This window comes from Salvelinus fontinalis, chromosome 2, assembly GCF_029448725.1.
Source record: "Salvelinus fontinalis isolate EN_2023a chromosome 2, ASM2944872v1, whole genome shotgun sequence".
NCBI classification, from domain to species: Eukaryota; Metazoa; Chordata; class Actinopteri; order Salmoniformes; family Salmonidae; genus Salvelinus; species Salvelinus fontinalis.
Genome location: NC_074666.1, coordinates 38,832,475 through 38,856,636, shown reverse-complemented (window position 1 = coordinate 38,856,636; position 24,162 = coordinate 38,832,475). Strand labels below are relative to the sequence as shown.

Genomic DNA, 24,162 nt, shown 5'->3' with positions numbered 1-24,162 from the left:
GTGATGTTATCTATAAGATAGCCTCCAACACTCTACTCAACAAACTGGATGCAGTCTATCACTGTGCCATCCGTTTTGTCACCAAAGCCCCATACATTACCCACCATTGCGACCTGTAGGCTCTCGTTGGTTGGCCCTCGCTTCATACTCGTCGCCAAACCCACTGGCTCCAGGTTATCTACAAGTCTCTGCTAGGTAAAGCCCCGCCTTATCTCAGCTCACTGGTCACCATAGCAGCATCCACTCGTAGCACGCGCTCCAGCAGGTATATCTCACTGGTCACCCCCAAAGCCAACTCCTCCTTTGGTCGTCTTTCCTTCCAGTTCTCTGCTGCCAATGACTGGAACGAACTGCAAAAATCTCTGAAGCTGGAGACTCATATCTCCCTCACTAGCTTTAAGCACCAGCTGTCAGAGCAGCTCACAGATCACTGCACCTGTACATAGCCCATCTATCTACCTACCTCATCCCCATACTGGATGTATTTATTGATCTTGCTCCTTTGTACCCCAGTATCTCTACTTGCACATTCATCTTCTGCACATCTACCATTCCAGTGTTTAATTGCTATATTGTAATTACTTCCCCACCATGGCTTATTTATTACCTTAACTCCCTTACCTCATTTGCACTCACTGTATATATACTTTTTGTTTTCTTTGTTCTACTGTATTATTGACTGTATGTTTGTTTATTCCATGTGTAACTCTGTGTTGTTGTATGTGTCGAACTGCTTTGCTTTATCTTGGCCAGGTCGCAGTTGCAAATGAGAACTTGTTCTCAACTACCCTAACCCGTTAAATTAAGGTGAAATAAAAATAAAAGAAAAAAATGCTGCCACCACCACCACCATGCTTAACTGTAGGGATGGTGCCAGGTTCTCTCGAGATGTGAAGCTTGGCATTCAGGCCAATGAGTACAATCTTGGTTTCATCAGACCAGAGATTCTTGTTTCTCATGGTCTGAGAGTCCTTTAGGTGCATTTTGGCAAATTCCAAGAAGGCTGTCATGTGCCTTTTACTGAGGAGTGGCTTCAGTCTGGCCACTCTACCATAAAGGCCTGACTGGTGGAGTGCTGCAGAGGTGGTTGTTCTTCTGGAAGTTTATCCCATATCCATAGAGGAACTCTGGAGCTCTGTCAGAGTGACAATCGGATTCTTGGTCACCTCCCTGACCAAGGCACTTCTCCCCCGATTGCTTAGTTTGGCCGGCCGGCTAGCTCTAGGAAGAGTCTTGGTGGTTCCAAACTTCTTCCATTTAAGAATGATGGAGGCCACTGTGTTTTTGGGGACCTTCAATGTAGACCTTCCCCAGATCTCGGCCTCTCCACAATCTTGTCTCGGAGCACTACGGACAATTCCTTCGACCTCATGGCTTGGTTTTTGCTCTGACATGCACGGTCAACTGAGGGACCTTATATAGACAGGTGTGCGCCTTTCCAAATCATGTCCAAATCAATTGAATTTACCACTGTTGGACTCCAAAGAAGTTGGACATCAAGGATGGTCAATGGAAACAGGATGCAAATGAGCTCAATTTCGAGTCTCATAGCAAAGGGTCTGAATACTTATGTTAATAAGGGATTTCTGTTTTAAATGTTTTTGCAAAAAAACGTAACAAAATGTGGAAAAGGGGAAAGGGTCTGAAAATGTTCCCGAATGCACTGTATATGTTCTATACTTGGCATGTAGGTTTCTCAGTTATGGGTGGCACAAATGTTGACATGGAGTAGGGGAATGGGCAAGGATAATTGCAAATGAAATACTATAGTATTTACGACAGTTTAAAAAGTGTGTTTTTGTGGACATTACTCTAGTATTTACTAGTGTTTCTTTTGTGGATAATACTGTAGTATTTATTATAGTATTCTACAACATTCTATAGTAAGTACTACACATGATCAAGCGATACTACAGTATGTATTATAGTATTCTACAGCATACTACAGGTTACGATTCCTAGGTTATCTTATGTAAATTCATCCAGCGTAGATACGTATAGATTGCATTTGGATTACTGTTACAGTAATATTTGGGTTGTTAAACTGGATTTGTCCAGACATCTCTCTTTTTACTTATTGAATTGTGTGTGTATTGCTAGGTATTACTGCACTGTTGGAGCTAGAAACAAACATTTTGCTGCACCTGCGATAACATCTGGAAATCTGTGTATGCAACCAATAAACTGATTTGATTTACTACATTATTCTATAGTAAGTACTGTATTGTTCAATAGTAAACTGAACAATTGTTTGATGTGGCCTGTGTTAAGACTGCATTTTTGCCACTGACAAGATCAGTTATCCATGGAGGCACAGGGATATTGGACAAGATGAGACAGAGATTCAGAGAGTTGCAGCTCATTAGTTTCATATGCAGCAAAGTTACTGGCTTCGTTGCTGGCTTTGATCTCAGTGTTTGTGCTTCTTTAAAATATCTGCTCTAAATTGGCTGAACAGGCCATCCAATAGAGACTTTGACATAGCAGGCATAAAAGAACATGTCTGTTCAACCAGCTAGTTTCCTGTGAGCTAATAAATGTTCACATTATAGCAACAGTTACAATTTACCTAAGTAAAATAAGGATGGTTGCAGAATGACTGCAACAAAACCCTGAGAAAATAAATAGGTCACGTTGTTATATGGTAAAAACAGAAATGGAACAAATAAGCCTACAGTGACCTTCAGTTGTTGTCTACTTATCTTTTAGTTGCTTATTTCAGGAGTACAAATATTATAGAAATGCAATTGTGTCGAACAGAATGATACTGGTCTGAAAATGACCTTGTTTTGGAAGAGCAAGAATCAGGCAAGAACATCTCACAGTTTTATCATCAAGAACCTGCAAAGACAGTTTGCAACGTCCTGTCCTGTTCTCCACACATGAAATCTCTCACTCGGGAAAATGTGGGGGAAGGGGGCCGATTTCTTTCCCATAGCTCTTAATTCTCAAGTACTTCAGATTCCCTCATTTTCTCCAAACTATTTCCAGATGTTTCTGCACAGAAGCAGATAAAATGCTGCTCTAGTTTTTTCCCCTTCCTATCACAGCGACGACCCCTTTGTTTTCACTGTATGCTTACTGTTTCAATTTAGGCGCTGATACTTTTCAGACTCTCTTACAAGCCATTTTACGTTGCCTTACATATTTTTTTTCTTGACCAGAGTGTGAGCCAAATTCCCAGTAGTCATTTTTATTTTCTCTCTGTGTGTGAATTCAGTGGATCAGACCATAGCAAAAAATAATAATAATAATAAATATATATCAGAAAAGATCACAAAGAGAATTGTATCATCTGGTATTGAAGTGCTGTCGCTTCAAAGCAGTCTAAACTGGAAACAAAAAGACCTGTCAAAAGGTCAATATTAACATCTCCTCAGAAGTTTTCATGTGGAATAGAAACATCCCTTTCATGGTGTGATATAATACAAGAGGTTGTCAAAGAAGTTGCTGACTCACATCATTCTTGTATCGTCTAGGCCTAAATGTACCTGCGTTAAGTGGGGACAACATGGCCTAGGTGATAGAAGTGGCGTCGCACAGACATCATACCTCAGTCCCGGAGGTAAACACAATGAAAATGAACACTATCCACAATCTGCATTTCCTCTGAGTAGGCTACATATAGATGATCAAAAAGGGGCAAGGACAAGCTGTACGCGTTCATCTTCAAGCCTTTATACACAAGTGTCTCTTCCGTGACGTGCCTGTGTGCGACACTCATAACGGATACATGTCAACAAGCAGCTTCAAAATGCTTTTCTTCAAGCTCCACTCCTCCCATGACAATGTTCCTCCACTTACTCTCAGTATTCATCTATTTTCCTGCCAGTTACCAAACAGTGAAACAGAGACTGTGGCTGCCAGACATTAGCTTATGTGAGGCTGACAAAAAATATATATAAAAAAATGGTTTTACAAAAGTCCATAGTAAATTAAAAACTTGGGTGCAATCACAGTGCGTGGGCATGCTCTGCAGTGTAGCCTTTATGTGAGAGCCAGTGGGCAGAGGGAAGCGAGTGAAGAGGGGCCAATTCTCTGGATCCCTCCCCTCCATCTAACCCACTCTCCCTCCCCGCCTGAAATGGACAGCACATTCCAGGCTAATTATGCCTTTGGCGTCAAGATTTCTATAAAACTGTGTGAGGCAGAAGGGGCCCCCCATGAAACCCCAGCACCCAGAGAGAGGGAGAGAGATATACAGTGCCTTCAGAAAGTATTCACACCCATTTACTTTTTCTACATTTTGTTGTGTTACAGCCTGAATTTAAAATGGATTAAATAGAGATTTTTTTGGTCACCGGCCTACACATAATACCCCATAATGTCAAAGTGGAATTGTGTTTTGAGAAATGTTCACAAATTAATACAAAATGAAAAGCTGAAATGTCTATGGCAACCCTAAATAATTTCAGGGCTAAAAATATGTTAAACAGTCACATAAGTTGCATGGACTCTGTGTGCAATAATAGTTTAAACATGATTGTTTAATGCCTACCTCATCTCTGTACCCCACACATAGTCATCTATAAAGGCCCTACAGTCGACCAGTGAATTTCAAAAACATATTCAACCAAAAACACCAGAGAGGTTTTCCAATGCCTCGCAAAGGGCACCTATTGGTAGATGGGTAAAAAAACAAAAAACAGACATTGAATAGAGCATGGAGCATGGTGAAGATATTAGAGCATGGTGAAGATATTAATGACAATTTTAATGGTGTTCAATACATCCAGTCACTACAAAGATACAGGTGTCCTTCCTAACTCAGATGCCGGAGAGAACGGAAACCGCTCAGGGATTTCAACATGAGGCCAATGTTGACTTTAAAATAGTTCAAGTTTAATGGCTGTCATAGGTGAAAACTGAGGATGGATCAGCAACATTGTAGTTATTCCACAATACGAACGTAAATGACAGAATGAAAAGAAGGAAGCCTGTACAAAATAAAAACATGGCATTCGTGAACTGACCCTCACACTTGACTTTCCTTGCTGATAGTAAGTACATTTTTCCTCAATAAAGTAGCTAAAGATGAATGCACTAACGATTTATTAGTTCATTTGGATCCTCATTAGCTTTTGCAGAAGCAGCAGCTCCTCTTCCTGGGGTCCACAAACCACAGACACAATGATAGTAGTGCTGAACGTTTAGTGCTTTTTGAAGTCGGTTTAGTTTCGGTTCGATTATAATATTGAACAAAAATATAAAAACCTGCTCCAGAGCACTCAGGACCTCAGACAGGCGCAAAGGTTCACCTTCCAACAGGACAACGACCCTAAGCACACAGCCAAGAAAAAGCAGGACTGGCTTCGGGACAATTGTCTGAATGTCCTTGAGTGGCCCAGCCAGAGCCCGGACTTGAACCCGATCGAACATCTCGTGAGAGACCTGAAAATAGCTGTGCAGCAATGCTCCCCATCCAACCTGACAGAGCATGAGAAGATCTGCAAAGAAGAATGGGAGAAACTCCCCAAATACAGGTGTGCCAAGCTTGTAGCATCATACCCCAGAAGACTCGAGGCTGTAAACGCTGCCAAAAGGTGCTTCAACAAAGTACTGAGTGAAGGGTCTGAATACTTATGTAAATGTCATATTTTAGTTTGTTTCGTTTTTTGGGTAAAACTTTCTATAAACCTGTTTTTGCTTTGTCATTATGGTGCAGTGTGTGTAGTTTGAGATATTTTTATTTTAAAAAATCATTCTATTTTAGAATAAGGCTGTAACGTAACAAATGTGGAAAAAGCCAAGGGGTCTGAATACTTCCCGAATGCACTGTAGATAAATCAGTCAATTGAAATAAATGCATTAGGCCCAAACCTATACATTTCACATGACTGGGAATACAGATAAGCATTTGTTGGTCACATATACCTTAAAAAAATTAAGTAGGGGCGTGGATCAGAAAACCAGTCAGTATCTAGTGTGACCACCATTTGCCTCAACATGACACATCTCCTTCGCATGGAGTTGATCAGGCTGTTGATAGTGGCCTGTGGAATGATGTTCCACTCTTCTTCAATGGCTGTGCTTAGTTGCTGGATATTGTCGGGAACTGGAACATGCTGTCGTATACATCGATCCAGAGCATCCCAAACTGCTCAATGGGTGACATGTCTGGAGTATGCAAGCCATGGAAGAACTGGGCCATTTTCTGCTTACAGGAATTGTGTACAGATCCTTGCAACATGAGGCCGTGCATTATCATGTTGAAACATGAGGTGAGGGCGTCGGATGAATGGCACAACAATGGGCCTCAGGATCTCGTCACAGTATTGTGCACGTTCAAATAGCCATCGATAAAATGCAATTGTGTTTGTTGTCTGTAGCTTATGCCTGCCCATACCATGACCCTTCCGCCACCATGTGGGGCACTCTGTTCACAACATTGACATCAGCAAACCGCTCGCCCACACGACACCATACATGTGGTCTGCGGGTTGTGAGGCCGGTTGGACGTACTGACAAATTCTCTAAAATAACTTGATGGTAGAGAAATTAAATTCACTGGCGAAAGGTCTGGTGGACATTCCTGCAGTGAACATGTTAATTGCACACATCCTGAAAACTTGAGACATCTGTGGCATTGTGTTGTGTGACAAAACGGCACATTTTAGAGTGGCCTTTTGTTCCCAGCACAAGGTGCAGCTGTGTAATGATCATGCTGTATAATCAGCTTCTTGATATGCCACACCTGTTAGGTGGATAGATTATCTTGGCAAATGAGAAATGCTCTCATGTAATGGGATGTAAACAAATTTGTGCACAAGATTTGAGAGAAATAAGCTTTTTGTGTATATGGAACATTTCTGGGATCTTTTATTTCAGCTCATGACACATGGGACCAACACTTTACATGTTGCGTTAATATTTTTGTTCAGTGTAAAACGTTATTTTCGGTTTTTGTTTTCTTTTATTATTTTTACCAATAAATGCACTATGAAAATGTTTTATTTTACAATGATTTTAGAGCTTTTCAATGGAAATTCCAAAGCCAAAAGATAGTGAACATTAAATTGCAAAAACATTTAAATTATTCCATTGTCTCTTTCAGGTCCACATTGGGTAGAAATCAATAGAAAAACAGGAAATGATTATTAAATAATATATTGAACTTGTCTCGATAGGTGTTTTTAAATCACTGGATGAAGGATTTTGAGAATGACTCCCTAACCTGTCAACCTGTTTTTAATTTGCTGTTTTATGATTTTGTTGTACTCTTGTGAATTCTATGGTTTTTACTAGATTACTTGTAGTTTTGCATGTCTGTCTGTAATTGCGTAATGACTTGGTGCTGCCTATCTTGGCCAGGACGCTGTCGAAAAATAGATTTCAAATCTCAACGAGGCCTTCCTGGTTAAATAAAGGTTAAATAAAAATAAAAATTTCAGTTGTCTATATTACTTCGTTTTTATTTAATGACTATTATTTTTCATTCCTTAAAGTCATCATCTCATCACTGCTCAGGCAGAGAGATTTTACCTTGTCAGCTCGGGGATTCGATCTAGGAACCTTTCGGTTACTGGCCCAACGCTCTAACCACTAGGCTACCTGCCGCCCCAAATTCGGAAAGTACCTGCATTCGGAAAGTAGTCAGACCTCTTGACTTTTTCCACATTCTGTTACGTTACAGCCTTATTCTAAAATATCACATTTACTTAAGTATTCAGACCCTTTACTCAGTACTTTGTTGAAGCACCTTTGACAGCAATTACAGCCTCGAGTCTTCTTAGGTATGACGCTACAAACTTGGCACACCAGTACATCACAAGTGGGTCAAGCTTCCTGCCATCCAGGACCTATATATTAGGCAGTATCAGAGGAAGACCCAAAAAATTGTCAAAAACTCCGGTCACCAAGGCATAGACTGTTCTCTCTGTTACTGCATGGCAAGCTGTACATCGGGTTCTTGGTCACCTCCTTGACCAAGGCCCTTCTCCCCCTTCTGCCCAGTTTGGCTCTAGGAAGAGTCTTGGTGGTTCCAAACTTCTTCCATGTAAGAATGATGGAAACCACTGTGTTCTCGGGGACCTTCAATGCTGCAGACATTTTTTGGTACCCTTCCCCAGATCTCTGCCTCGACACAATCCTGTCTTGGAGCTCTACGGACAATTCCTTTGACCTCATTGCTTGGTCTTTGCTCTGACATGCACTGTCAACTGTGGGACCTTATATAGATAGACAGGTGTGTGCCTTTCCAAATCATTTCCAATCAATTGAATTCACCACAGGTGGACTCCAATCAAGGATGATCAATGGAAAAAGCATGTACCTGAGCTCAATTTCGTGTCTCATAGGAAAGGGTGTGAATACTTAGGTAAATAAGGTATCTGTTTTTTATTTTTAATAAATTTTCAACAAATACTAAAAACCTTTTTTCGCGTTGTAATTTTAGGGTATTGTGTGTAGATTGCTGCTTTTTTTTAAATGTAATACATTTTAGAAAAAGGCTGTAACGTAACAAAATGTGGAAAAAGTCAAGGGGTCTGACTACTTTCCAAATGCACTGTATCTAGATGTGCTCCCGATACTGTACAGTCTTTAGTCTTCCTATTTAGCTAGCCTGCCTAAGTATGCTGCAGAGCTGTCTGACTCAATCATTTTACTAGTTCTTCAAAGTAGATAAGGCATACTTTCACGACCTGGCTCTGTCCCCCTCGACGTTGTGTTGTGTACTTTCCTCTCTCATGTGGTCTATGCGGTCTGTATGTATCTAACCTAACGTAGAAGGCGTAAAAGTGTACCCTTCCAGAGATCTGTATATGATGACAAGATGCTCATGTCTCCACCCTAACAATGGGAGTCGTTGTCCCAAAGGTGGGAAGGCAGTCGACAAGCTTAGGTCCAAAATAAGGCCATAGAAATGCATTGGGCTTATTTTGGACAGATTTTGGTGAGAGTGAAACCTTTCGCTTCTTCTCTTCCTCTCTGATCAGTCTCTGTTCGAGCCGGGAAAAGCAGGCGCAATAGATTATGGTCATTGTAGTTAATTACGGGGATTTTTTTTTTTTACGCTGAACTAGGTTAAATATTTGCTTAAATGAAAACCACAACTCCCTTCAGCTCAGTGTCCCACATAGTTATTGACTTGATGGACACATTTGAGTGGTAAGGCGAAAGCAACCGACTGTAGACGAAAGTCCAGGAGTAAAGTTGGGGAAAGTGCATCTGTGACAGCCGAAAGTCGGACACTAATGTGATTTTCCATCAGAAAAGCTTAGATCAACATGGCAGTGTTTCCATTGTTTATAAAAGTTTCTTTATAAATGTCGAAATAAACATATCACACACAAACTGAAATCATGTGTGTACATTTGTACAATCTGTAACAATTTACTCGACACCCAGTGTATGACGGGGTCATAACCATGTTATAATATGTCATAAAAGTTTACATAACTTTATGGCACTGTCTAGAAGCATTATGACCATCATAATCATATAAGCCAGATAGGCCTATCATGTACATGCCCTTATATATCAGTCATCAGTCAAAAAGAAGGGGGCTTGTCCTGCTCCTGAAATCTGCTCCTGCATTCATCGCTGTCATCAGCAAACAGAGCATTGGGGTAGGTGCATGTCTGACATCAATGTGTGTGTAATTACAATAATTTAATATGGTCAATTAAAAAAATACATAACATAAACATACTGTTGACACGCAAACGATGGTGTAATGGAATGTTTTGCCTTGTGTGGTAGGTTTTGTGGGTTTGTGGGTCATAACCAGCCATAAAAATAACGCAATATATGTCAAAACAAGTCTAAATATGTGTCATGACATGGTTATGACTGTATCATAACACCCACAATCAATCATTGTGTTACAGTACAAGCAATCATTGAAAAAAAACATCAACAATGACATTCATTTGGGGCATTATGTGTAGGCCAGTGACAAAAAAAAAATCTAAATTTCATACATTTTAACTTCAATAGAATGTTCAAAAAGTCAAGGGGTGTGAATATCTTCAAGGCACTGTACCTGGTGGCTTGTCACTATTGACGGATAACAATAGTTTTTCCACCTCTCCCACACCAACTTGACCCAATTCAAAAATGCAATCCTTCTCTTTCATTATTAGATATTTTATACAAAAACACAATGGTTCATTGTTCAATGTCATTTTACTGAGTTTTTCCACTTTACTAGTTAAATAGTCATTGAAATGATTGGCAATACCGAAAGGTTGTGTTATAAATGACCCATCAACTTCAATTCATGATAATGAATAGAGTTGAGTTCTGTCCATGATATCATTTAATTTATTTTTTAATCCCAGCCCCTGTCCCCACAGGAGGCCTTTTGCCTTTTGGTTGGCCATCATTGTAAATAAGAATTTGTTCTTAACTGACTTGCCTAGTTAAATCAAATAAAAATTACAAATAAAGGTACTCCAAAGTATTTTTCCCAGTGTGTTTTATGACTTTTATCTTTGTTTGGTAATCTCATTTATTTTTCTTAAGTTTAGTCACAACATTTCTCAATTTAAAGTATGTCAATCAATTAGCTAAGCAGTCGGACTTCTTTGCCACCTCTTTTGCTAAATTTATTTGAACCATTACATTTTTCAATTCATCATTAACCCAGGGGGCTCAAACTGTTCAGTTAGTTTCTTAACAGGTGCATACTTGTAAACAATTGGAATGAATAATTTTACAAATACTTCCAGTGCTGCATCTGGATTCACTTCCTACACAGACCAACATTTTACATCTTCACCAAAATAATATATTAATTACTTTAGGCCTAACCTTTGGCACATTGGCTTTACTTGTTGTTATTGCCACAATGTTATGGTCACTACAGCCAATGGAATCTGATAATGCCTTGGAGCAAAGCTCTGCAGCATTAGTGAAGACATGATATCTAAGCTTTACAGGAATATGGCTCTGAACATATACAGCAAAAACCTCCCACATAAACATTCCTGTCTTTTCTGTAGTTATATCCCTGTATTACTACTGCTGTATCAAAATAATTATCTAAGGGAGTTTCAGAGATGGCCAATATATGAATCCTATCCGATGTTAGCAAGTTATTGATTTCATTAACCTTATTTCTAAGTCTACATATATTAATATGGGCTATTCTTAGCACTTTCCGCGGTAGCTTATAATATGGAGACAAAATACATGTGTAAGTGCGTAATGTTGGGCTGACGCTACTGACCCTGAAGCTTGGCTCTCTCAGTCCTCCCAGGCTTTTGGGAAGGAGGGTGGACAATGAGCCTGTCGTAGCAGATGTAAGCATTGTTCCCATGCTCTCTGGCAGATTGCACAGCTTCAGAGATGTCCTTGTTGAGAAAAATGTTGGTTCCTCTCAAGTTCTTGGCTCTCTGCAGAACAGCCATCTTGTCCTCAACCCCACAACATATTTGTGATCATTGTTGACTGGTCCCTGCAGCGTACCGTCACAAATATGTGATTGGAACAGTATCAACAGAACGTATGATGCAACAAACGCATCTAAACAGCATTGCTGCTACTCACTGTTTATTATCTATGTATAATCACTTCACACCCTACCTACATGTACAAATTACCTCGACTAACCTGTACCTCCACACATTGACTCGGTACCGGTACCCCCTGTATATAGCCGCGTTATTTTATTGTGATACTTTATTATTTTTTACTTTAGTTTATTTGGTAAATATTTTCTTAACTCTTTCTTGAACTGCACTGTTGGTTAAGGGCTTGTAAGTAAGCATTTCATAGTAAGGTCTACACTTGTATTCGCTGCATGTGACAAATAAAGTTTGATTTGATTTATTGTCCGAAAAGCATCTAAACAATGTTTTGTACTGCTGGAAAATATTGGCCTTTACAACTTTATTCCTCAATAAATGATACACGCGAATGTCATCATCCAAACATCACAAAGAACACATCCACAGCAAAACTCATTCCATAAACCAGTCTAAATAACTGGTTGCGCTGGGGGGAAAAAACATTAGTTAGCGACCTAACAGACAGACCTGTTTACAATGTACCACATCTCAGGTGAGCACAAGAGAGAAATTAAATATTGTTTAGAAAAGAGATGCATGTCAGCAAAGCTAACAGCAGCTACATTTTTATGATGGCAGCCATGTTTTTTTTATGTTTGGACACTTTTTAGCATACTACAAATCTTCGATGTACTTTTTACAGTGTATACAAGAACAGGAGCACATGACTTGACAAGTGATTTACCGTTTTTGACTAAACACAAAGCAAATAAAATGTTATCACCTCACAGATCTTCACCCCAAATACAAGTCTACTGCCTAGCCTAGTCCACGGGGGGTAGAAATCGGTGAAGATATTGTGGGGGGATATGATGAAGGAAATATTACTATGATAGGGGATTTATCAATAAATGGGGGACAAGCACAGGATAAGTTTATACGCAAACGGGGGTCTGAGCTGGTAACCCATATTTAAAATCAGATGCCGTGTTCAAAACAACTGGGAAATCGGAAATCTCCGACTTCCACTTCAGTGTGTTCAAGACAACTGGGAAATCTGTGGGGGGATAAACTAGCTCCGTTCTGGGGAAAATTGTTTTGAACTGTCATCTAACTCGGAATCTCTGGCCTCTTTCTAGAGCGCCAACCTTCCGACCTGAAGATCACTGACGTCATGATTTGACCTCAGACTTTTCAGAGTTCCCAGTTGTCTTGAAAGCGCCATAAGTCAGTCGAGTGAACTATCCCTTATTATAACATCTTTGGTCTGATAGGCGCTTATGTGACAACCAGAATGCATTGTATGACATCAACAAAGACGGTGCCACACATAGCTGGAAAAAAGCTTAGCATTAGCTCATCATAATCAGTACAGCATTCAAAAAAGTATTTTACACACGTGTGTCCATTACAATCTACGCAAGAATCGGAATGCATGATTTGTCACCAGTACTTGAAAACATGTGAATAAAACAGTAAATACATTATGCTCCATACGGTATGCTACAGTCGAAACGACAACATGATATACATCAAATAAGGCACTTACTTTGATAGGAACACACACATGTCCAAAGTTACTATTTCTAAGGAAAAGAACAAAAACAATGCGAGTGCCAGTCAGAAAATGTACCAGGGGGAAAAAGTTTGTGCAAGGCCTGTTCTCACTAGAGACGTGCAATGTCTTCATACTTGATCTGGGGAAACACCGGGGAAGTGCTTAGGATCTCGTTGAAGAGCGAAGTTTGTCCGGCTCAGTAAAGCCTCAAACATAAATTGTCTGCAACAGTGAAATGGGATACTTCTTATGTGAATTAATGAAGAGGCGGAATTCAACGCGTGACGTGATAAGCGTGTCTGCTAAATTACTAAAATGTCAAATGTATATAAACCCTGGATAAGAGCGTGCGTCTGCTAAATGTTTTGAGGACAAATGTAGATGTATTTAATTTTTTTTTTATGTAGTGAGGAAAGTAACAGTACTTTCAAAAAATTATACTTAAGGAAATGTTTAATATATTTATATATTTTACATTTTTTAGGTGTATCTCACAATTTAATTTAAGGGTATGCATTATGGTGTCTGTAATAGAATAAACGTGGCAAAATCAAAATGTAGACATTAATAAATGCATTTCTATAGCTTCCAATATATTTTTTACTATGGTGGGGTAGTGCCATGATCGAGGTGCAGTGGCTTAAAAACAACACCCCCTGACAGTCATTTAGTGCATAAATCATTGGTCTGGACCTATTTGTCTGACAGTGGAGATAAACCACTGACAGCTGAACAAAGCTCGCTACAGAACAAAAAAAATATGACCAGGCAAGGGGTACATTTCAATTGATTTGTTAACCCAGTTGTGTTCCATATTTCAAGAACATTCTATTTTAAATGATTTACTCTGCATCATAAATATGACCACAGACGATGGGATTTCTTCTGAGATTTTACAGGCTCTGACTAGTCTTCTTTCACAAAAGAGGGATAAAAAGATACTGAACATAAGTTACGCCGAGTACGTCTTACAGCATTTAACTGTGCAGGGAGACAAGGATTTCCAGCGGTGAGCATTCAGCACTGCTCACATTGAGACTGATCGGGACAGAACCTTGTTGCCTCGGAAAGAATTTGGTCAAACTAATACTGCAGGTCCCAAATGCTATGTGGAAACGTATAAATATCAAGTTTTCCTTTGCAATTTTGAACTCCCAGGGCAAAAAAAAAAAGAAGGCAAAGACACTTGGGCTAAATTTGGATGGGGACATGCAAATGTCTGTCTTGTTTTGTGCCTTGTTTACAAGCTTGTTGGGGTTTGAAGTGGTGTGGATCTGACAGGGGAATCGACAGGGGACGGGAGTATGTGGTGGGGGGGTTGAGGGGTAGCAGAGCGCTGAGGCACAGTTCTCCTTTAATTTCTACATTAAGGAGTTTTCTAAATTTAGTCCTGAGTGCAGGCTCCTGCTTTTTCACTGACATGTGGCAGAGCTAGTCAGGAATTTGCCTGTTTCAGCATGGATGATTCATACTCAGGTGCCTGTGTATCTAAAATCCTGCTGTACAAACATGTGACCTAAGGGACCAGAGAGCATACAGCTCTCACTTTGACTTAGATTAAACAACTTCATAGAAACTTGAACACAATATTTTAGAATGGATCTTTCTTGTGTGGCTTCAAGGCATCTTTAAATCAAGACCTAGGTCAATACTCTAGTCTATGTTGAATAGCACAGAGAAAAGAATCCTTCCATCAAATTATTGGCAGTGGTGCATATCTCGACAAGACGCACCCATGTCTGTGGCAATTCTGTGGCAACAGAGGGTTAAAAATAACACAGGGGAGCCAAAGCCAGCCTGTGTCTGCCACATCGTAAATATCAAACTGATATGTTTACAGCCAACGGCAGGCCAGCACAAGTTTAGGGCGCAGGGGAGCTCAAATCTCCATGGCGCGGTCATGGGCGACATTGCTTCCTTCACTAATCTCCATATGTTGACGTGTAAAATGCAGGACCACACACAGGCCCGAATACCTCAAAACACAGCATCTCACCTACAGTTGGACACCTTCCAACCACATGGAATCAACACAGGTGGTATGCTGACGGGCCGCCCAACGCCACAGGACCCTTTGAAATGGCTGAGAACCTATTTGGGAATTGACGTCTATGTGGAGAGGTGGAAAAATGAGCTCAGAGGCTGGTCTAAGGGCAAGAGAACTGTACCAGACAAGCTTCTTCTCTCAAGTAAACCAAACATCTCTGTACGGTAACAAACACTTGGCTAGCTACTGCAAACCAGACACTCCAACCATGCTCTCACTATAATTTAATGTAGGCCCAATATACATAATAAAGCTCATTCACATAAAGATGTTACAGTCTGCCTTAAAGGTGTTAATAGTTTAAAACCCAAATTAATTCTGGGAAAATAATAACCTGAAAATGTTTACATTTTCCACATCAGAAATTTAAGTTAAAAGCAATGTTCAGTGGAAAAACTGTAAAACATTAAACATGCTATAATTACAGATTTTACGACACACGCCTCAGATGGATAATTTCAATAAAGCATTATATCAAAAACAGATTTGCGACATTCTGGAGATAAAAGCCATGGAAAATAATAATATAGATTAGATAAACGCCATTTGTTCATTCATGGGGAGGATTGTGAACAAAGTGGCTAATGAAGACCAGACTGACAATCTGACACGGAGAGGAGAGCAGGCTTTCTGAGGAGGCCCTGTCTGAGGGCTCACATGAGAAATGGGATTGGCACATGGGGGACAGAGGCAGCTTTTGGCCCACAAAGAATGTAAACGGCCAAATCAAACTTAATCAGGAGAGCAAGGGCCTGAATAGGAAACTGTGGGCGTCCTTTCAACTTCAAAAGGCAGCCCTGTAATGGTGCCATTTCAAAGTTTCACACTGAGCTGCCTACTGTAAGCAGCGCAGGAACATGTCCCAAAAAATGCCTGACAAGAAACCCTTTTATTCCAAGCTTCAAAGGGCAAGCTCCCGTGGGCTGTCTGTCTGAGATGAGCGGGGAAATATTGAAAGTCACCACACCTGAGAGACGGGCTTGTAGGGGTTGTGTGTGTATTAATTTTCTTCAAATTCTTAGCCCCCAACTCTGATCTTTGCACATGCATTATTTGTAGTGTGTATAAACTGTAGTCTCCCTGTTAATTTGTTGAATGACCGTAGACAAATATCCAGGACATGAGAATATAATGATAGTGAAGTGGGAGTAGCATTTGTCCACTTAGCATTTGTCCACTTAGACTGAGTTTGAGCATTGAGTCCCCAAAAAACTATGCAGTTTGTAGCTGCGAGGGGGGGTCCCTTGCAATTCCCAGCCCTAATATGTAGGTCAGGGGTTCCCAAACTTTTTTGACCCACGACCCCATTTTGATTTTAAAAAAGTCACCCCGGCATTTCAAAAGAGTTATGTAATCAACGGCCAATGTTAACTTTTTTTTTTTTAAATTGGGGTTATGACAGTCTATTACAAATCAGTCTGACAGTACTTTTGACAGTATTTCAATCTGAAGGATGATTTGAAGTGACAAATGCATCACAAAGGTATTGGGACATTCAGAAGATTGGTCAAATATGTATGATCTTTTGTGTAGAAAAGAACATCGATGTTCTTTCCCCCCCATTCTGATTTAGTGTCTAGTCTCCACTCTGTTATAATTAGTCATGTGTGGCCTGATGGCATTCAAATGGAAACAGAAGACACATACATGTTCCTGAGAGTCTTATCTTTCAGTGATGGTGTCATAATATTTTGTCGCTTAAACTGTTCAATAGTCACATTTGTAGGAAGAAAACAGAAACCCCTCTGTTTTTCACCACCGCATCTAGCGGCTACCAGAGGTTACTGACGTAACCCAGGTTCTATAAACCAAGCAGTGTTTTTTTTGTTTTTTTTTACTTTTTCTTCACGACCCCATTTTCAAATCAGCCGACCCTACGTGGGGTTGCGATCCCTAGTTGATGTAGGTGGTCTTTCAGACATGATTGCATGAACGTACCCGTACAGCTTGTGAAGAAACATTCATCTTGATCCTTGTAACTCATTCAATGCCTGTAACACTGACAAGCTGTAGACATAAGCTTACATTCCAGTTGGAAATAAACTGCTTTAGAATGTCTGGTGGTATCACCATTGGGTCTACTACAACATCTTGGATTCACATCATCTGATGCGCTTCCCAGGTGATCACTGAGTGGAAAGCAGCAGTTGCCTTGTTTGGGATAGTGGCTCAGAGACAGAAATCCTATTTCTGCCGAGCCATTTAAGGTTTGTCTTGAAGCTTAATGTCTTTCCCATTTGGAATGCACCAATTTGAGAAGGCCATAAAAACAGAAACAATATACTGGTTTATTACTTGTAACATGTACATGTGGTATCACTAGCAACTCCTTATTCTGGGAGTCCAATTAAAAGAGGCTGTGGCTGCTGGTGATGAAAAGGCCATACCGCAGTGCCTGACAAGCCTGAGCATACCCTGTCAGAAAGACTCACCGGTCGCAATACTGCACCAAATTAAATAAGTTGTCATCAATAATAGAGGTGAAATCTTGAGTCCACCCTGCTGTCGGGTCTGGATCCTCCAGACAGGCCCTCGCCTCGCTCCTCTCTGCTGAGCAGCTGTCTTGACTAATATCATTGGATGGGTCTTAACATGATTATTGCTGGGCTCTTAACCTTACGTGACGCATACTTTATGCGAGAACTATGTATGGCTGTCAAGAGTCAATGCACACTCATTAAATGGATACCATAGGTAGACATGTGTAGTTAACATGTCTTATGTTCTGGGAAGCGCAGCAGTTCTGAGTGGCGCAGCAGTCTAAGACACTGCATCTCAGTGCAAGAGGCATCACTAGAGTCCCTGGTTCGAATCCAGACTATCACATCCGGCCGTGATTGGGAGTCCCATAGGGCGCCGCACAATTGGCCCAGCGTCATCCGGGTACGGCCAGGGTAGACGGTCATTTTAAATAAGAATTAGTTCTTAACTGACTTGCCTAGTTAAATAAAGGTTAAATAAAAGATGAAGAATTATTTTGTTTAGAATGATTGATAATAGTAGTTAAGGTTTCTGACTAGATTAATGGTTCACTCTTTCTAAACATAAAAAATACCCCACAAAACACTCAGTATGAGATTTTAACCTAAATAATGCAAGATATATCTACCTAAATGTATTACTTAAGATATAAACTACATAGACAAATTATAACTGTACTTGAGAATACATTTCTTAACTGTGTCGTTTCAGAATCCTATTTAACTGGTTTTGACGTTCCAATTAGTAAGGGATAATCAATGAAGGGCTATGCGATCTGGAAAATAATGAATGACGAGCTAGCAGTGGAACTACCCTTCCACAAAGTTGCATTATTTTCCAGAGAACGAATAGAGCCCCGAGCTAACTATCCCTTTTAGACCATGGCTATAATTTAGCACATTTACCCCTGGATATGTGTTCATTTGCAGGTAGAAATGTGTTCAACATCCACTGAAGTCGATTGCAGGTTTGCTAGATAGCGACAGTAGTTGCTATAACCAAACAAACAGACTTGCTAGTTTAGCTAACCAAACCATCAGTCCTACCTTGCTATTAAGAAAATCTAATTCAACAATGCCAATAATGTTTTCAATTAGACTTTTGCTTTCAAAAGCAGCTCAAACATAGAACATGTAATAATGAACTATATATATTTTTTAATAACTAGGCAAGTCAGATAAGAACAAATTAGTTAAGAACAGACCTCCTGTGGGAACGGGGGCTGGGATTAAATTATATATTAAAATAAATAACATAAATATAGGACAAAACACACATCACGATTAGAGACAACACAACACTATAGCCATTGAATTCTACCGTGCAAATATACTGTGCATTATACGGAAATAATGCACGCTCTAGAATGCCCTTCAAGCCAATCAGAAACAAATTCAACAATGCCATTGGTATAATTAAGCAATAGGGCCAAAGGTGTCTCAAGTTGAGGGAGCGTGTAATTGGCTGCTGACTGCAGGAATGTCCACGGCTGTTCCCAGAGAATGTAATGTTAATTTCTCTACTATAAGCCGCCTGCAAAGTAATTTTTTTTAATTTGGCAGTACGTTCAACCAGCCTCACAACCGCAGACCACATGTATGGCGTTGTGTGGGTTAGTGGTTTGCTGTAGTGAACAGAGTGCCCCGTGGTGGTGGGGTTATGGTATGGGCAGGCATAAGCTACGGACAATGAACACAATTGCATTTTATCGATGGCAATTTGAAAGCACAAAAATACTGTGATGAGATCCTGAGGCCCATTGTGAGGCCCATTTTTTCTTAAGGTATCTAAGATCAACAAATGTATAACTGTATTCCCAGTCATGTGAAATGTATAGATTAGGGCCTAATGAATGTATTTCCTCATGAACTGTAACTCAGTAAAATCAATGAAATTGTTGCACGTAGCATTAATATTTTTGTTCAATTTAAAGCAAATAGAATTTGTAATAGGCCTACCTTATTTAAGCAATAAAGCCCGGGGGTGTGGTATATGGCCAATATACGATGGCTAAGGGCTGTTCTTTTGCAGTGTGGAGTGCCTGGATACAGCCCTTAGCCGTGGTATATTGGCAATATACCACAAACCCCCAAGGTGCCTTATTACTATTATAGAACTGCTTGCCAACATAATTAGAGCATTAAAAATATATGTTTTGTTATACGGTCTGATATACTACAGCTGTCAGCCAATCAGCATTCAGGGCTCAAACCACCCAGTTTATAAATGCAATTAGAAACTGGGTTGTTCGAGCCCTGAATGCTGATTGGTAATAGCTGTGTTATATCAGACCATATACCATGGGTAAAATAAAACATTTATTTTTACTGCTCTAATTACATTGGTAACCAGTTTATAATAGCAATAAGGCACCTCGGGGGTTTGGGGTATATTGCCAATACACCATGGTTAAGGGCTGTATCCAGGCACTCCACACTGCATAAGAGCAGCACTTAGCCATGGTATATTGGCCATATATTGACCACCCCCACCGGCCTTATTGCCTAAATAAGGTAGGCCTATTACAAATTCCATTTGATTTACACTGACCAAAAACCAGGGTCTGTAGTGACGCAGTGCCTTAGGGAGCCTTATTGTCCCCAGCACAAGGTGCACCTGTGTAATGATCATGCTGTTTAATCAGCTTCTTGATATGCCACACCTGTCAGGTGGATGGATTATCTTGGCAAGGGAGAAATGCTCACTCATGTTGTGTTTATATGTTTTGTTCAGTGTAGATAACTGTGGCCATAAAGTTATATGAACTTAATGACCATTTCAAAATGAAATGTAATCAATATTGACTTTATTGCTAGACAGAATGTGAAGCAGAACCCTTTAACTATTTAAATAAAGACACAATAAGAGCCTATGTGCAACTCTCAATTGTCGGGGGTTAGGCTACAGTGGGCACAATATGAGGCATTATATTCGTGGCGCCAAAAGCACACCTCGCGTGAGAATCATAAATCAGTCATAAAAGCGTAAGGTTATTTTCCTTCTACAAAAAAAATATTTCAGACCGAGAGCCTAGGTTACATGGAAATATTCCTCCGGAAAATCCCTGAACCAGTTGAACGCAAAATAGAGTGAACAAATTCAGATAGGGAAAGAACAGTAGGAGCCTGCCGTCAAATACACCGTCAAATACACCCACATTGTCTTTTCAAACATACAATGATTTCAAGAGCCAACGGTAAATGTCGCACCGGGCAAAATAGCTGAGAAAACACATCCCTGTGATTGAGATCAACCTGTTCCCTGGCCGCAGAAGACCATGGCGGACACTCCGTAGCATGGAAAACAATGGTTGAAAATAAACGGCATACAGATGAATAACAAAATATTTTCGGCACCTTTTAAATAGACTTCATTCTAATCTTGGGATGGAAATATTGTCCATCGAAAAGGGCACGCATTGTCTCATTCCCCCTCCTGACATGATGTGCAAAAACCCGTGAGACTCAGTGACGTGTACATTTCAAACATTCCTTTGATAGTAGCCTAGGCCACCTGAATCGATATTACACCCCCTATTCATTTGAGAATCATTAGCCTACTTTTGTAGGCTGTAAAATACATGCAAAAACGACACATCCACGAAATCGGAGTTGAATAGGCTTTTAGTAGGCAACTAGGTTCATTGAAATTTACCAATCAGAATAAAAGCCAAAAATAAAAAGTAACCAAATATTGATTTTAAAGGATTAACTAGACTATATAGGCTACATTAATACGTATGTTGTGATTGGTAGTAGTTTGTTTAAATGTAACAAAAAGCCTTTACAATAAGTGTATCCCTCATGAAAACGAACACATTCGCGAATCACATTCATTGGGACTATTCAATAACACCTTCATTCTATAGGCCTATTGATTAACCAATCACGTTTGCCTAATATGCAAAAATGACACTCCCAAGTTGCTGCTGTCGATTAGTCAACAGTCAATTCAAATTACACTCTTAGATAACTTTAACCTGTGAAATCAAAATAAAATAAGCGATTTATCAAATTTGGATAGGCCTATACGTGCTCAATTTAAACTGCAGTATATGCTCATACAGAACTATAAATTATAAAGCAGATAAACATCTTATAGAAGCAAAAGTGGCTCGAGCACTCATAATGCATTTAAAATATATTGAGCGCACAATTCAAACGAAATAAAACATACAACTTGGTTATTTAGTTAATGGTAAACTATTACAGATTGAAATAACGCAAACTTGAACTTGGGTAAGAATACCCATGTCTACAGCGCCTGGCTATGCCTAAAGAGTAAACATCACAAATTCGCTGGCCTGTATATCAAAACACATATTTTCTACAGATTAACACAACCACGACATAAACTAGACATCAGCAAACTGTTTTTGTTTTTAAAATAGCTACCGAGTTGCCAAGATGCAGGCAAAACACTTCCCTAAAAAAAGAGCACGAGGCTTCGCGATAAGCTTTTCGCGAAAATAATAACTATAAACAGCTATTATGAAATGTATGCCATCACAACATTTTGTATATTTCTTATTCAAACGCAATATTTCCCAGTGTAAAACAGATAACATAAGTCACCTAACTCTTCTGCACCCATCTCGTTTCAGCACCACAGCGCCACCCGCGAGAGCTCGAGACAACCAATGCACTTATTTTCTTTAACCAAATTATTCAAACAAAACGCATCAAGAACATCAAATACATCCTCTCAAAAGGTATTAAGTTTCCAGTTTTGCACTAGAATAGTCTTCCATGAGAGTGGAATCGCCTTTGCTCCCGGAATTGCCATAGTGACCGCTTCCCCGCGGCCATGATGTCTGATCGATGGGAATTGAACAAAGAGGATCAATTTCCGATCAACGAGAGAGCCGCTTTAATCAATGGGAGAAGAGAGCTCCAAAAGCGGCCACAAACACCGGCAAAGAGGGGCTCAAGAGCGAAGCCACAACTCGACAACGGTTTGCCACGCATAAGGCTTCAAGAAAGCAGAGAAACTTTAAGGAAAAAGGCTGACCTGCAGCTGCTGTAAATCAAAGCGCTTCCAATATTGAAACATCGATCCCGCATTGGCCGCCATCTTGAGACATATTGAGACGGAGTGAGAGGCTGATACAGAGAGAGCGAGGGGCTGGAGTTCAGTAGAAAGGAGGGGGAGCGCGCGCAAAACACGGAGCGGAGCAATTGAACAGGGACATCGCTTATTGAACATGGGCGTGGAATGGAGTTATTGAACATGAACCTGTGATATTGAATAGGGCCACAGAATATAATTATTGAACGGGAGTTGGCAATTTCTTTAACAGCTAAAACATGGGATGGATTTTCCATGTAGATCGTGAACAATGCTGAAAGATTTGTTGTCGAGTGTGTGTTTTGGACTGATTTTATTCGTTTTTCGACATGTGATTGCCAATATTGATATTTCATATAGGCTACTATCCATTAGATTAGGCAATGCATGAGAAATGTAGTATTATCCTACTCTTGTTTTACATGTAGCCTATTATTTCTGCTATTCTTTCTGTAGCCTAATTTCTGTGTGCTACTTATTTATCATTGCTCAAATGCATTTATTAATTGTTGGATTAAGATTATCATTCTATAATATTTCGTTTTACACTAATCATGTTAATAGTTTTGGTGTTTTAAACCGTTAGTTCTATTTCATGTAAATATTATCTTATTTATTGAAGTGTTTTTAAGAATAACACTGTGAAAGGTGGTTCGAACTATTTTATTGTAAATTATTTTTTATTGTAAATTCTTTACATGGACTTTATTTAGTAAATGTAGTGACTAAGATGTATAATTTGCATTGTGAAAACATTTTAATTATTTGACTGCATGGCCGAATGTTTTATCAATACTTCAGCAGTCTCAGCAATGTGTGCTAGAATTTGAACTTGAATTTGGAGAACAGCGCCCCTGTAGATCTGAAATGGGAATACAAGCAATCTCCTGCAATCTATAGTTTTCATGTTGTGCTGTATATACTATTGTACGTTCGATTGGAAAGTTTCGATATTTGTTCTTTAAAATTCATTCACAACACCTTTTATCAGTCTTGTAGGTAGAAAAATAGCCTAACGTCTACTTAAATAATTTAATCACAACTTTGATGTTTTTATTTATTATAGAACAAAGAAACACATGTCAAGTAACTCATGCAAAACTTTAACACATTTAAGAACTTGAATATTGCTGGATTTCAGTTAGAATTATTTTAAAATCACCAATAAAAATAATGTAATCACAGTGATTATATAACCAAGTTTTGTTCACTGCTAAACAGTATACTATTGAAAACATTATTTATTTGCCTTGGCCTGAATGTAGTGTTATATTTTCATATATATTGTTTCCCTTATTCACACTCTGTTCCACATTGTTATGCTGATAAAGGTTATTTACATACAATACATAATATAAACTTGCATTTGTATTTTGCACTTTTGCTAAACCCTGCACAGTGTATAATGAATGATACATTTAGCCGTTATTAAAGCTACCATTTTTCCAGACTATTTGCATGTAATTTTACAAGAATGTTTGCTTCAATGATAAGCTGGGAAATTTCCATTCTGTTTCATTTGCAGGAAATAATATAGCCTGTCTAAGTTACCATAG

At 39.5% G+C, this 24,162-nt stretch overlaps 1 protein-coding gene across 5 annotated transcripts in view; it reads right to left on the bottom strand.

Moving 5' to 3' along the window:
- Positions 1 to 22,936, bottom strand: part of LOC129818383 (homeobox protein cut-like 1) — a 240,202-nt gene extending 217,266 nt beyond the window's left edge. For 2 of the 5 annotated variants that reach the window (XM_055874220.1, XM_055874230.1), the window contains exon 1: positions 22,550 to 22,935. In XM_055874220.1, coding sequence (XP_055730195.1) covers positions 22,550 to 22,744 — 195 coding nt within the window. In that variant the 5' untranslated portion in view covers positions 22,745 to 22,935. Of the gene's footprint in view, positions 1 to 22,549 lie in introns of all 5 variants that reach the window. The other 3 variants (XM_055874246.1, XM_055874253.1, XM_055874238.1) reach the window with 2 other exon arrangements.
- Between the last annotated feature and the right edge of the window lie 1,226 nt (positions 22,937 to 24,162).